This window comes from Emys orbicularis, chromosome 2, assembly GCF_028017835.1.
Source record: "Emys orbicularis isolate rEmyOrb1 chromosome 2, rEmyOrb1.hap1, whole genome shotgun sequence".
NCBI classification, from domain to species: Eukaryota; Metazoa; Chordata; order Testudines; family Emydidae; genus Emys; species Emys orbicularis.
In genome coordinates, this window is record NC_088684.1 from 57452686 (window position 1) to 57468462 (window position 15777).

Below are 15777 nucleotides of genomic sequence, written 5' to 3' on the forward strand. Positions count from 1 at the left end.
CCTACTTAGGTGTCCTCTGTCATTATTTTGTCTTATTTTTGCCCATATGGTTTTATTTTTAAGATTTTTTTTATTAAGGTGTGAAGTGCTGAGACAAAGCAGTCCAGCTGCTTCAAGCTTAGCTCTTAATGCATTCATAATGTTTACAAACAAACATGAGTAACCCCATTTGGGTGTGAGGGAAAGCCATGTAGTCTTCGACCACAGCACTGGTCCTAAGATAGTGCAGCAATTTGTCAATGACTAAGAAGCTTGGTTCCAGTTGATTTTAGCAGCCTAAGAATATTCTATACATTCATCTAACTTGCTATCTTGAAAATCTCTTAAACTACTGTAAGGTCAAATATTTACTTCGTGCCCTTGGAAGATAGAATCTGTTGTCAATGCTCTCAGCTTGAAGGAGACTCAGTCACTATTCCCTGGGTACAGCTTCAATCTATTTGATTGGTTAATCAAAGATAGCACCTTGGAAAGAGTGCAAAGCTCTGTTCACATCACCATCAAGTGGATCTCTTTACACGGTCTGGAGAAAAACAATTTAATTACTTACTGCATGTGTCTACATCTAGGTTAGAAGTGATTTGATAACACACTTCAGGTCTCAAAATCCCATAAAAGATAGACCAGTTCCTTCTCAACCTTTAGTGGTCAAACCCACGAAGGGCTTGTTGAATTTGAACTATCCCTCCATTACAATCTTCCCTGTGTCATAAGATATTAATAGGCTTCTTACTACACTGATTAAGCTTCTTTTAGAGCCTCTAGATTCTTGTGAGCTCAAGTTTCCTAAATGGAGTGTTTATTCCTGGTGGCAGTAGATTTATTGCTGCTTCTAGGATTCATGAGCTTCAGTCCACAGTGACTGGTCCTGTTTTGTGCACTCATCCTAAATTCCTTCTGAACATGGGGCCAGCTAGAGTGACCAGCTTTGCATCTGATCTAACAAAGGCTGTCACGTGATGTTCTCTACATACATTTATGAAACATTACTGATTAGCCTTAGCAGCATACAAATACTCAGCTTAGCCTATCAGCACTTCAGTCCAGAAAGAGACTTTGTCAGTGGCCTAAATTCATTTTATTTTTTAGGATACCATTGTGTGGTGAAATAGTTAAACCTGATTCTCCATTGAGTAATCATTTACACCAATGTAAAGTGAGTGCAAAATGATATTCTGATTTGTAGCCTTTCATATCCGTTTTGTACTGTAAAAATGACTACCATGGGTGCAGGGCAATGGAGAATCAAACCCTTTATGTCTAGAGTACTTCCCTGCTATTACATGTGGAAACAAGCCCTGAAGATTGAAGAGATACAGCATCATAAGTGCTGTCTTCAGAGAACTATTACGTACAAATAATTTCTTTTCAGAATATTGTTTTTTGGGATTAAATGATCCATGCTTGCCTCTGGATAACTTAAAAAAAAAAAAAAATCTCTTCAGCTAATATTTGAGTTTAGTGAGGGTGGAAAAAATGCACTTTCCCTATTTTAAAGAATTCTGTCCATAATTCCTTGGTTTGATTTAGATAGCACTACAGCAAAAATGTCTGAAATTTGAATTCTGGTTTGGACATAACAAGTAAAAATTCCCACAAGCCTAATACTACAGGAACAGCCACCTTACCAGAGCTTTGTAAGGTATGCAAGCTGAATAAGCAAATAGCTTTAGAGAGAGCAGCTGAACTTGGGAACTGTGCAAGCCACTTATTACAACTGCTTTTAAATTTTTTTCCTCTTTTCATTTTTCTTAAAATTGAAAGCTGGGATTTTCAAAGGAGTCTAAGGCCTAGTCTACACTAGAAAATTTGGTCAGTTTAACCAAATCAGTCAGGGGTGTGAAAAATCTACATCCCTGGGTGGTATAGTTAGGCTGACCTAAGTCCCCATGTAGACAGCGCTAGGTTGACGGAAGAATTCTTCTACCAACCTAGCTGTAGCCTCTCAGGGAGGTGGATTACCTATGCTGATGAGAGGAATCCTTCCTGTTGGCATAGGTAGTGTCTACGGTGAAGCGCTACAGCACCAGTGCTGCTCTAGTGTTTTAAGCGTAGACAATTCCTAAGTTAGTTAGGCTTGGTCTACACTAGAAAGTTATACTGACATAACTAAGTCAGTCAGGGGTGTGAAAAAAACACACCTCTGATCGATTGTAGTTATGCCGACACAACCCCTAGTGTAGAAACAGCTAACTCAGTGGAAGAGTGCTTCATCAACATAGCTAACGGTGTTCGGGACGGTGGTGTCACTGACAGAAAAGCTCTTTCTGTATTTACGCTGCAGGGTTAGACCAGCATAGCAATGCCAACATAGTTTCCATAATGTAGACATACTCAGACACCCAATTCCTGTTGAAATTCAGTGGGAGCTAGGAGCCTAATTCCTTTAGGGTCCTTGGAAAATCATTGCCTAAAAATATTAAATGCAAAAACCTAGCATTTATGCAACATTAGTGCTGCAAGGTCAAGCTTCTAAAAGCCAGGAAATTCAAAGAATTAAGGTGGCTCTGGCACTAGCGCTCCCGTTTTGACAGGTACTGCCCAGCTATACTCTGAATAGGGTTAGAGGACATGATTATAAAAATGTATAAGCCTCTTCTTTGCTTTTGCTTCCACCGTTGCTATCCCTGATGGAGCTAATTAATGAAACTGCTGGTAAATTATGAGCCTGATGCTAGGCAGTGTCGATGCAGACATTAACAGGATTTGCAGTGTGGTCAAACCAACTTTAACATTAAGAATTTCCTGATTTTTGAGTACCTGAATGTACACCCTTACTGTAATAGGGCAATCTGCCTCTTTAATAGCCTGAGGGTGGGTGGGACAGGGAGCAGCTGATCCCACCCCAGAGAGAAGCCCAGCAGACAGGTGCTGGGATCAGTTGACACAGCTGATCAGTATCTTGTGATTGGCCCACACTGTCAGCTGAAATATAAAGGAGAGCTCAGCCATGAAGGTGGGTGGGGGAAAGGCAGGAGAGAGGATACTCTCTGACAAACAGAGCAGGAGGCGGCAAGCAGAGCACTCTCCCTCAGCAGCACTGGAAAGGGCCCTACCTGGTAGATACCAGAGACCCCCAGTCTAAATCGCTAACTAGACTGTTGTTAGTGTTCCTTTTTTTGTCTTTGTCTTGCTTTGTTTGGGAAGACAATAAACAGAGCCCTGAAGAAAGGAACAGAAACCTAATCTGGGTGTTGCTGTCTGTCTATCCCCAGCTGGTGACGAGGGGTACCAGCCTACACTTAACGACTACATTTAATTTACCTGTTTCTTTTATTTGAATATGTGTAGGCAAGAAATGTATCGAAATCACATTCTTGCCCTCTTGATATTTGACAAGCTGATTCCCAATTTTAGCACCAATATTGGGAATCTATTTTTTACAATTGCACTTGTGCTTTATTTAACACACTCTCCATTTTGCCTCTGCCTGGCTCACTGCCCACACAGCTGTCATGGAAACTGCCCTTGTGCATGACATTGCCCTAATTTTTCCACCTACAGATTCCCAAGCAACTCTAGCTATACCATGGAAGATTCACTGCACAGCTCTCCTGATACGCTCGCTCTCTCTCTGTTCCTTTCTAGTTGCTGGCCCTCGTTTTATGTGCTTTACCATTTGTTTATTCTTACTTGAGAAGTTCAGATGATAGCCTGATAGTGTGTATATGAATCCAGTTATAAATTCTTCTTCTCTATTCTGGCACATGCACCAACTACACATGGCATTAGATAAACTTTTTTGTATCTTAATATTTGCCCCGCACATCATGCCAATGCATGTGCTCATGCGCATGTACACACACACACACACACACACACACACACACACACACACACACACACACACACACACACACAGTTACACAGTTGTTTTTGATAGCTGTCTGCTTTAAATAAGCATTTTTGTTAATGGTAATTACTTATGTTTCAATCTCAGCTCATTATGCAACCTTGAACAAGTCCATCTCTCTGTCTTGTCATTTACCCCACTGAATGAAGAGTACATTAACACCAACAATAACACTTAACATAGGCTCTTGTGAGGATTAATGTCATTAGATTGATTGCTCTAAAAGCAAAGCATTGTTTTAACCTTCAAAGCTTCCTTTCTTTTGTCATTTTTAGCATCACTAAATAAAAATATTGTTAGGGTGAAATCCTAGGAGATGTGGGAGGCTTATACTGCTGCTAACCTGTTGTAGTTCCTGAGTGAGGAATGCAAATGAGCAGTGCAGGGGCACTCTGCAGCCTCCAGTGCACCATGAGCAAAGCTTCATAGTGGTATGCTGTGTGAGAGGGGAGAGAAGACATGGAAGCAGGGGCCTGGAGCATGGTCAGTGAGTCTATCTTGCAGATCCTCTGAGCTATAAAAGCAGATGTGGGGATTGGTAGCCTATAGCTCCTAGACAAACCCATTTTCTACAGTTGTGGACAGCCAGCAGACACACGCTACTTGCTACAGTTTCAGCCTAATGATTCGGGTCTTTAGTCCCATGATCAAGTGACAATGCAGTTTGTTCATTTGGGCATGCTCTCTTGTCTAGTATATCACTCTGAGAGAACAGCATAGAAAAAAATCTTATTAAAAACATGCAATTGTCATGTAATTGTCATGAACATGTAATTGTCGTACTGGCATGTGCTGAAATAACTTGGGTTTTTTAAATCTTATTTTAGACTGGACCAGAATATGGTCAAGGAATGAACCCCATTAGCCGCTTGGCTCAAATCCAGCAGGCCAAAAAGGAGAAGGAGCCAGAGTATATTCTTCTTTCAGAGAGAGGGATGCCTCGTCGCCGAGAGTTTGTTATGCAGGTATTGTTGGATGTTATATTAGGAAAGATTCCTTTATTCTATTATGAACAAGCACAAGAAGAACAATGGTGGAATATAAAGCTGATCCTATCTAACATTGTTTAGCTCTTTACATATCATACAGTTAAGCAGCAGGAGTACAAAATTTGCTGCTAGCCATTTTTAAAAAAAGGCTATTTGACCTTTTCCTTTCTGTAGATGAAACAAATCCAATTAGATGTATAATCCCTTTCTAAAGTGATAGCTATTTTCCCTCTGGTGTTTTTGCTTTTTTTTTTAGTGTTGTTCTTATTTCACCTATTTGTTTATTTCCTTCTTTTACTGTCTGTTCATGATTTACTTTATTGTTTTTGTTTTTTCTTTTTCTACACTATCCTGACAAAAGCTTTGTGATGACTGATGGATGAATTTAGAAAGATCAGAGACTGTAATACAAATAAGTATCCACAGCAGTCAAGGGCCGGGGAGAGTGCCTCTCCCCACCGGGGCAGCTCCAGAGAGAGGCACCTCTTCCCGCCTGCGTGACCCTTGATAGCCTGCTGTGCGGCCCTGCAGCTTAGAGGGAACTTAGGATGTAGCCCATTAAACTTATGTTTTCACTGAACTTAAAAGCTTACCTTCATGTTTTTCCCATCTTGCCCCACTTTCTCCTTCTGCCCCAAAATGCGTCAAGTTGCCCTCAAAATTTAGTGGCCTTTATTTGCAAAGTGTTCAATACTATAATGAACTGTCTTTAAACTAAAATGTTACTTTTTCCCTTCAGTTTCCTTATTTGAGAATTTCCATTATGTCCTTAGAACTGTGGTTTCTAATGTTTTTTCACATTGTGTAAGGATTTGAAGCCAGCAGATCCTATAACAGACCATCTAACCACCATCTTTCCCTGGCCATTCTCAATCTGAGATGGTTCTGTGCACAGTCAGAAAAGGTGCTGTGAACTACAGATCAGTGTTTGAAAACAATTTCACCTTGAATTTGGATTTGATTTGTAGGCAACCTCAGTACTTTAATAGTGAAATATTTGGCTTTGGAGGGGAAAAAAACTTTACACTAGACTGTGTGATTCCTTTGCCTAAGAAGACTCTTGTGAAAGGGGGAGTTAAAGTAATTCTGTAGCCCAGCTGCCTTTTTATGGGTGTTCATAAACAGTGTAGCCTAAACAGGGACTTTTGGCCTTGCTTTATAATGCTTTCACACTAAGACGATATTGCTTTTTTTCTCCCACCAGACGTCCCAGTGGATTCATTAGTGCATGCAAAAAACTTATCTAAGTAAAAAGTCTTTTGTATAAACTACTTAAACCATGTTTTCATTTGATTTAATTGAATGTGGAAGTAAAATATCCAGAGATAATATGTTCATTTTTATCTGTCACACAAAGAGCAAGTTTAGATGTGATGAAATGGATCCAATTACTTGTTCTGACCGTTACATAAACAGAAGAAAACCTCTGATGACATTAGTTGGTGTTCTGTTCCCAAAGTTAATTTAGGAAAGCTCGCTCTTTGTAGTCAGACCTTTAATCCTTGATGGAGGTTATAATAATAGTCAAACCAGTTTTACAGGTCTGAGAAATAGCAACACATTGATTTATTGTGCACTATGCGATAAATTATCATTTTGTCTCGCCTCATTAAGGTTCTTCAATTCTATTACATACGAGCTCATTGCAATTTGGTTATTTTCTAATCACGACTGCAAAGTTAACTGTTACTTCAAACTCCAGATTTCTGTTTTTCATAATTTTGTACCTTTTTGCTTAATTATACCTTCTTTAGTTTGCAGAGGATATTTAGAGTATTTGCTTGTTTCTGTATGTACAGTAGATATTTAAAACCAAAACAGGATAATTTAAACATTTTCGTAAACAAAGATTTATTTTATAAACGAGTACACGGAAAACATGTTGACTTTAATTAACAAGATTTTTTATTTCTTTTTCAAAAGCTTATATTTTAGAATTTAAAAAACAGTAAGATTTGAGACATTTGACCTGTGAAATTTTTGTTTGGATTGTTTTATGAAAAAGATTATTACTTCCTAACCGTTGTATATACTTTTGCAACCATAGACCATTTTTGAAACAGGATCTGGCAAATAAAATGACTGAATGCACCAAATAAAATATAGGTGTTGAAGAACTATGAATGACCTGAGAGTGAATAGAGGACATTTGAGGGACAATAGTCATAAACTAAGAGCATGCAGCTTGCACAGTTTATGAATGGCAGCAGAGCCCAAAGACTAAATTACAGCGTTATGTTCTCTTTGTGGACATCTGTTGTTTATAATATGTCATTTTTATTTTGAAATTTTAACTGCCTTTCCTATGTGGGGCTTCTTGGTTGGCAGGAAATCCTTTATGTTGTACAGACCACACTTCCAATGAGAACTCAACTTTTCAGAAAATGTGTTGATGGAAGATCATCCAAGGGCACAGGCTTAACTGTTGAAGGGGAAGGAGAGGGTCGTGCACTGCCCAAATCTCCCCCCCCCCACCCCGCCCCATGATTTCCATTCCAATATTGTTTGCCCTATAGCTGGGGAGGATAAAGATGAAAAGCGTTCTCCCTCTTTCTCCAAAACATGCAATGCTCTTCCTGTTAATTCTCACTGGGAACTTACACTGGCATAGCGATGTGTCTCAGGGGTGAGAAAAATCCACACCCTGGGGAGACATCGCTCTGCCAACCCAACCACTGATATAGACATTGCTAGGTCAACAGATGAGTTCTTCTGTGGACCTAGCTACCGCCTCCCGGGGGGGGAGGGGAATTACCTATGCTGACAGGAGAACCCTCCCATCAACATAAGTAGTGTCTACACTGAAGCGCTACACATAAGTTCATGGAGGATAGGTCCATTAATGGCTATGAGCCAAGATGGTCAGGGATACAGCCCCATGCTCTGGGTGTCCCTAGCCTCTGACTGCCAGAAGCTGGGAGTGGACAACGGGATGGATCACTCTATGATTGCCTGTTCTGTTCATTCCCTCTGAAGCACTTGGCACTGGCCACTGTCGGACAACAGGATACTGGGCTAGATGGGCCATTGGTCTGACACAGTAGGGCCATTCTTATGCGATACCCATAGTTTCCACTTTGCTCTGGCTCCTAATGATGCTGATTAGCTTCTGGAGGGTTGCTGCAGCCAGTACATCCTGCAGAGGAGGAGGAAACGCAGAAGCTATATCACTTCCTTCTCCTGGGGGGGAGGCAGGAGAGAGCAAGAGCTGGGAGCGGGGACATCAAGGGATGCAGAGAATAGGGCCGGGGTACACAGAGCACAAGGGAAGACACAGAGGGGCACAAGCCTGGGGGGCGGGGCATACAGTGCAGTACACATAACATTCACAGGCACAGTCGTACAGACACTCACACTTTTATCGTATGAGTGATGGGCATGGTGTTTCTGGGACGAGAGGCTTTCAGAAGGAATGGAAGCAAGCTCGTCTATGGAACCAGTTGTTTGTCCCCTCCCCTCAGATTTTGGTAAAGAAATTAGTCCAATAGCCCCCTCTCAACTTTTTTTTTTTTTTTGGTTGCACCTGTGTCCAAGGGGCTGATGCAACTGACTGTAGATCAACAAGGTTGTTGCAGTGTGATGCTAGACTGCCACAAATTTATCAGTAATTGTGATCAATATTTTTGTTTAATTTTAAAAGGTCAAAATAGGCAGTGAAGTTACTACTGGAACAGGCCCCAACAAGAAAATAGCTAAAAGAAATGCAGCAGAAGCGATGTTGCTACAGCTTGGTTATAAAGCCTCCACCCCTCTTCAAGATCAGCCAGAAAAGGTGAGAATTGATCATTGTGTGGCTCAAAATCCAGTTCCATAAGATGCTGAGCTCTTGCAACTCATCACTTTCCAGGACCTGGTGCAGCCTCATTAAAGCCAGTTGAGTTGTGTGGCAGGTCAGTGGTCATATTCTTCCTTTAGCTGCAGCTACATAACTTCATTGGATGGTAACTGCAACCCCTTCCTCTGAAAGTATAATTGAGGACAGAATATATATGTACGTGTGCATGAATTTCATATTACCAAAATGCTCCTCTTTCCTTTTCGTCCTTTATGTGTCCCTGTTAGGATATTTCTTCCTCTTTGGGGTTCCAAGTCTTGTATAGATTATTAACTTTCATATATGAAATAGTTTTGATTTTTTGGCTCATTTACTCCAAACAGAAAATACATTACAGAACCATCTAATAGTTAGGGTGAGCAGCTAGGTTGAATCAAATACTGTACTTATAATGGTGTGTCACATTCTTGTGGTTGCCTCAGCATATATTCAAGGCAAGTATCTATTTATGCCAACTTACATTTCAACATGAATTAAAAGCACGCTAGGTTTTTTTTGTTTTGGTTTGGTTTTTTTGCTCAAGGGCAACCTAGTTGTTGGACAAGAAAATATGGTTGTGCCAATTTTGTTTGGAGCCAGAAAGAGCCACTCAAGAAAGAGATCTTGGAGTCATTGTGGATAGTTCTCTGAAAACATCCACTCAATGTGCAGCGGCAGTCAAAAAAGCAAACAGAATGTTGGGAATCATTAAGAAAGGGATAGATGATAAGACAGAAAATATCATATTGCCTCTGTATAAATCCATGGTATGCCCACACCTTGAATACTGCTTGCAGATGTGGTCGCCCCATCTCAAAAAAGATATATTGGAATTGGAAAAGGGCAACAAAAATGATTAGGGGTATGGAATGGCTGCCATATGAGGAGCAATTAATAAGACTGGGACTTTTCAGTTTGGAAAAGAAACGACTAAGGCGGGATATGATAAGAGACCTATAAAATCAGGACTGTGTGGAGAAAATAAATAAGGAAGTGTTATTTACTCATAACACACAAACTAGGGGTCACCAAATGAAATTAATAGGCAGCAGGTTTAAAACAAACAAAATGAAGTATTTTTTCACACAACATAGTCAATCTGTGGAACTCCTTGCCAGAGAATGTTGTGCAGGCCAAGACTATAACAGGGTTCAAAAAAGAACTAGATAAGTTCAGGGAGGATAGGTCCATCAATGGCTATTAGCCAGGATGGGCAGAGATGGTGTCCCTAGCCTCTGTTTGCCAGGAGCTGGGAATGGGTGACGAGATGGATCACTGGATGATTACATCCTCTGTTCATTCCCTCTGGGGCACCTGGCATTGGCCACTGTCAGAAAACAGGATATTGGGCTAGATCAGGAGTTCCCAAACTTGGTTTGCGGCTTGTTCAGGGTAAGCCCCTGGTGGGCTGCAAGACGCTTTGCTTACCTGAGCGTCCGCAGGTACGGCTGCTCGCAGGTACAGCTGCTCGCAGCTCCCAGTAGCCACGGTTCGCCGTTCCCAGCTAATGTGAGCTGTGGAAAGCATTCTTATGTTCTTATAGGTTATTTCTTAAAAGGAAATTGTATTGAATGCATGTTGTAAGTTCCTGTCTCAGTGACATGCTACTTAGCTCTTCTGATCTGCATTTAGTCCTGGGCTCATTGACAGAGGCATGTGTGACCCAAACCAGCTTCTAAAACTCTGCCTCTTGCCATGGCTTGTCTACATTGGAGGTATTTTATTCTGAAGTAGCTGCAACAGTACAAACCCACAATGTAGGCTTGTTATACCATTGTAAAAGTGGCTTGCATCATTGTGACTTGCATTACTGTACCTATGCTGGTGCAGAAGTCCCCAGTGTAAGCAAACTCTCAATGTACAGACCAGGGAAGAGCTGTTGTGCCCCATACAGCACTTTGAGCTGGGTGCACACATAATTAACCTGTGCTCTCTTCCTGGTGTGCAGGATATAGTGTTCAACTCCCTGAGCAGAACTAGAGGAGGAATTTACCTAAATCTTGGGATGAGCAGAAAAATAATCAATATTTTCTGCTGGTCAGTGTGTTTATAGTAAGTAAACTGAGGCATGAGACTAATATTCATTTTCAGCTTCACGTTATGTGCACCACCAAGTAAATAAATAAATAAATTATAAATAAATAATTTATTTATTTATTTACTTGGTGGTGCACATAACGTGAAGCTGAAAATGAATATTAGTAATTTAATCCATCTAGATATTTTAATTGCAGTTCAAAAGCCTACCCAGTGAACGATAAGTTATTATGTTTCACTTGTCCAGACCAGGATTTTAGTTGTCACAAAGAGTTGGAGAATAGGATTTGTTTTACTGGGGCTAAATTATTATCTGCTACAAACTGAGTTCAGAGCTCCCTGCTGTTAAACAATTTATTTCATTAATTTTCTTTAAAAAATGCTTTTTGTTCATATCTGACCAAATTTTCTGATGTGATAATTTATACTATAATTTCAAAAAATGTACCTGCAAACATGTAATTGTGCACATGCATTGGGTAATTGCATGTTCAGGTACTGGTTTACACATCTGCCTATTTCCACAGGTGCAAATTAGGTGGTGGTGTTTCAGAATTTAATCCTTAAGGTTTTTATATGGAGTGTGACTTTCATTCAGAGGGATATGTTTAATATTAAGAGTGTCGTTTTAAAAAGATAGCTGATATTCTCAAAAGAATGGATTCGGAGGTTTTGATGGTTATAAATAGACTCTCCTCTGGAGATGTGCAGGTCCACAACAAATAAAGATTTTTTTCTACTTTAAGGAGTCATGTCCATTGATTCTTCATTCAGAAGTAAAAATCTGGAAAGAAGTACTCTTGTAAAATCATTTAAATGCAAATATTCTTCCTTTAATTATATATAGTATGACAAGTCACTTTTTAAAGGGACCCTTTCAATAAGGTAATTTTATTTCAAAGTTGAAAAGATGGGACAATGGGATTTTCTCCCATTCTTCCTCCTTCCTTTCGTGAATTTGGTTATATTTTTTTACCATAGTCTTCTCCCATGAATCCCCCCTCTTTGTTTAGTGTATATTTCACCTTATAGGCTCTGTTCCTTTTTTGGTTCTTTAACTGGCTCCTGGACTTCCCCTCCTCTCTTATTTCTACTTCCAGCCATGTATTCTCTGTTCCTCCATCTGGGACTTACCTTCTTGCACTTTCTCTTTTTAAGTCTTCTTCTCTTCACCTTTCTCTTTCTCCTTCCAAAGCAATTCAGGCCTGGCCTAAAAAGGCTATAAAGACTGCTGGTGGCTGGTTGTCCCTTCCTCCTTTCCCTTGCACAGGAGGTGCCCTAGGCTCAGTGCCCCTCCCCCTTTAGTACGCTTTTCACTACATAGCTAAACCAGACATGCATACGTGTGCAGTGCTGCCTTCCTTAGCTGAGTACTGTGAGTTGAGCAAAAATCCTCACCGTGCATGCCCAGCATGCAGTTTTTAAAGGCTCATAACTCACTCAAATCAAAACCAGTTTTCACCAGAACACTTGAGCTTCTCCACAATGAAGGGTATTTCTCAGCCAATTCCAGTGTTTAACTCCCTGCCATTTTGGCTGAAGTACTGTAAAAAAATAAAATAAAAAGGTCAAGCATGTTTTTAATAATGGGAATGAGTGTGTGTGTGTGTGTGTGTGTGTGTGTGTGTGTATATGTATATGTATATATGTGTATATATATGTATATGTATATATATGTATATGTATATATGTGTATATATATGTATATATGTGTATATATATGTATATATGTGTATATATGTATATGTATATATGTGTATATATGTATATGTATATATGTGTATGTGTATATATATATGTATAATTTATTTATATTTATGTATATAATATAATAATATTAATCATCTTGTAAATTGTCTGGCCTATTTTTGCTCAAATTTTCTCAGAAGAATTCACCATCAGGCAGAGACAAGGCCTGGAATTCAGCCCAAAGGATGATAGTTTTGGAAGGCTTGCAAAAGTGAAAAAAGGTGGTTAGAATGGAAACCATTATGCAATCTTAACTTGGAATGGACACTGCTGCTTTGCTATACTATAATTATTAGCTCTTTGCTTGCAGGTTAATACATTCTGTTTGAAAAACAGGTTTACTGTGTACTCTGCAGAGGCAGATGTCTTGAGATTAGCAGGAAAAAAAGATAAGAAATACAATATTCTACTATTGTTCTAGACATAATGAGGAAATATGACACTGCATATACAAGCTGAAGATGTAAACCACATTCTTTTTACATCACAGATTTTATAAAATGGGAGTATTTAATATAATAGAACACATTACCTAATGCCCCCACACAGTAAGGGGGAAGAGGGAGAAGAAAATATCTGCTTACGAGAACTAATGAGAGTACTCTGCACTGCCATGTGGGAGAACTGGATTCACTTCCTAGTTCTTATCTCTCCTTTCCTAGGCAGGTATGTTATTGCTACAGGGGCAGTTTGATCAGCCTGTGGCAGGGTGAAACTGCCTCCCACCACTCAACCACCTTTGTAGCTAGTTAAGGAGCAACATTTCTTGTTCTGTCTCACTTCCTCTTTGGCTGGAAGGAAAGTAAAAATATATGTATGGGTTGCAGGGGTGGGGTTCCTCTGGGCTCTGATAGAAAACAGTTAAGTTAGGAGAATGTTATGGTTGTGAAACCCTCTCAATTTAATTGTCAGTCTTCCAAGATCTAATTCTAAACAGTGCATAAAAATCCTAATTATGGACAGTAACTTTATATTGTTTCGTCTTGTGTGCTCACTGTAGTGTGTTCTTCAGATCTAGGTTCAGTGGTAGATTTACAGTCCCTGTGTTCAGGGGAACATGGTTTGCTCCCTCTCTACTCTCTTGAGGGCACCTGGTGCCCCAAAGGAAGCAGCAGGTCAATGCTAAGGGAATGGAGGGCAGTAGGGAAGCTACACATAAAGGGGTTTAGCAGCAGGCATGCTACATGTACAGGTGCTCTGGATGACATTGAGAATGTCTCCCAGTGATCCCATTGGCAGTTCAGCTCCACGTTACCCCCAGCACCCCACTCTGCCTATAAGTTACAGTCAGGCCCTATGTTAGCAGTGTGATAAATTTGTTTTGGAAAGCTTGTCTAGGCTCCAACCTGTGTCAGTTGAGAAGAAGCTAACAAAAAACAGAAAAAGAAGGAATCCAGCTTGCATAATATAACTTAACTTATAGTCTTGTTTTCTTCAGTGGCAGGAGTTTAGTAGTAACATTATTACTAATGTGACAGATGTTTGCAGTATATCACGTCAGGTCTCTTCTGGAGAGGTAGTAAAGAAACTAAGGGCTTGTCTTCGCTACCACGCTACATTGATGCAACTGCACTGATGCAGCTCCGCCGCTGTAGCGCATCTGGTGAAGATGCAGTATGCTGACAGGAGAATGCCTTCCTGTCGGCATAATTACTCCACCTCAGCAACATGGTGCAGTGTAGGCACCGCTTTAAGTCGATGTAACTTACATCGCTCAAAGAGGTGGCTTTTTCACATCCGTGAGCAATGTAACTTACATCGACTTAAGTGGTAGTGTAGACAAGCCCTAAGAGCTAAATTAAGTCCAGCACTCTAGGGGGGAAAAAATCTTATCATGCTGCTTGAAGATGCAGTGTTCTTTCTGTCAGCAACAAGTCATTCTTATAATACAGTACCCTGGTTCTCAACTTTTTCCATACCATAATCCCATGTTACAACAAAAAAAAGTTTTCAGGACTCCCTATCTCATTATCCTTGAAGACTAGTCTGGTGGTTGTAACTCCCTTAGACCTGATTGCAAGCTCCCAGGTCTAACACATAGTAAAGTTGTATCACTACCAAATGTTTGTTTCCCTAGAACATTTTTTTTAGGCACTCTTGGGAGGGAGTCATTCTGAAGATTTTTCATCTCCATACATATGATAAAAAGGGGCCTGAGAAAATGTTTGTTCTCTAGGGCAGTGTTTCATTGTACCTCACCAGTGGGGGTAATAGTGGAAGATGTAATATAAACAGAACTCAGGAGTTTCTTCCCACCATGTCATCCAAGCTTACGCAGAGTAGGTTAGACAATATGGTGGTAAAAATGCTTGAGCTCTTTCTGCCTATACTACAGCTTCTACCAACACCAGTCAGGTTATGCTGCTGGGGAATTATGGATCCCAATTTTTCGAGTGCAGATTCAGCCCTAGGGAGGAGATGTTGCTTGCGGCATTTTTATTGAGGAGGCACATGATCTGCACTTTTGGGAGGGAAGCAGAGTGGATTGCTTGTGTAGAGTAGACACAGGCAGAATGGCTCAGGAGGGCACTCCAGCACAACAATCAGAAGCAGCCATCACTGCTGCTTTGCAAAGGTACAGTATATTGCTTCCAGGACTGATAGTCTGGCTTTCCTCAGTGTGGATCAAATGAACCTCTTAAATTTCCACATAGCTTTACATGGGCACAGTGGCCCACACAGCAATGCCTCCTTTGGGCTATGACTAGGTCATGTAGTTTGTCTCTGGGAGGCAGGGATGACACAAGCAGGAGCCAGGGAGGAGATGTGGTCTTGGTCACATCTCCAGCCCACTGGCCATGCTAACTTCAGGCCATGGAGCCCTGCTGGTTGTGTTAGCTGGCCCCTCCCAACCCGATGCTCAAGAGAGCACTGGATCTGTAGTGTAGCTGGCCCTTGGGCAGAGTGCTAAAACAAGAAAGAGATTCCCTGACCTGTCTTCACCTCACCCAATCCCATCTCACACTGAGAAAACCAAATCTGGGGATGGGATCAGGGAGTTGCAATATTTTAATTTTAACCAGCTTTTCTTTCTGCCACTTCATTGCTTCAAGAGAGGTCCATTCACCGTAGGTGGCATTAATGTGAGACAACTGCACTGAAGATGACTTACTGATGCATGGAATTCTTGTTAAACTCCCTATCATGGTGAAGTTAATAAACAGTAAAGAGAGGAGTGAAAGGAGAGTTGGAAATGTTAGCATCTCTAGTTTCCATCCAGGTTCTTGGCAGATTTTGTGGTTATGCTCCAGATTCATAGCAATCCCATTCTGGTGTAACACATCCTCCGCAGCATAGGGCAGGGGTCGCAGGCTGGAGGATTCTGTTGTGGGTGG

The 15777-nt window shown here is 40.6% G+C and overlaps 1 protein-coding gene across 1 annotated transcript in view; it reads left to right on the forward strand.

Moving 5' to 3' along the window:
- Nucleotides 1–15777, forward strand: part of STAU2 (staufen double-stranded RNA binding protein 2) — a 106436-nt gene that overhangs the window by 69713 nt on the left and 20946 nt on the right. Inside the window, exons 10-11 of the mRNA XM_065400130.1 lie at nucleotides 4681–4818; nucleotides 8483–8614. Coding sequence (XP_065256202.1) covers nucleotides 4681–4818; nucleotides 8483–8614 — 270 coding nt within the window. The remainder of the gene's footprint in view (nucleotides 1–4680; nucleotides 4819–8482; nucleotides 8615–15777) is intronic.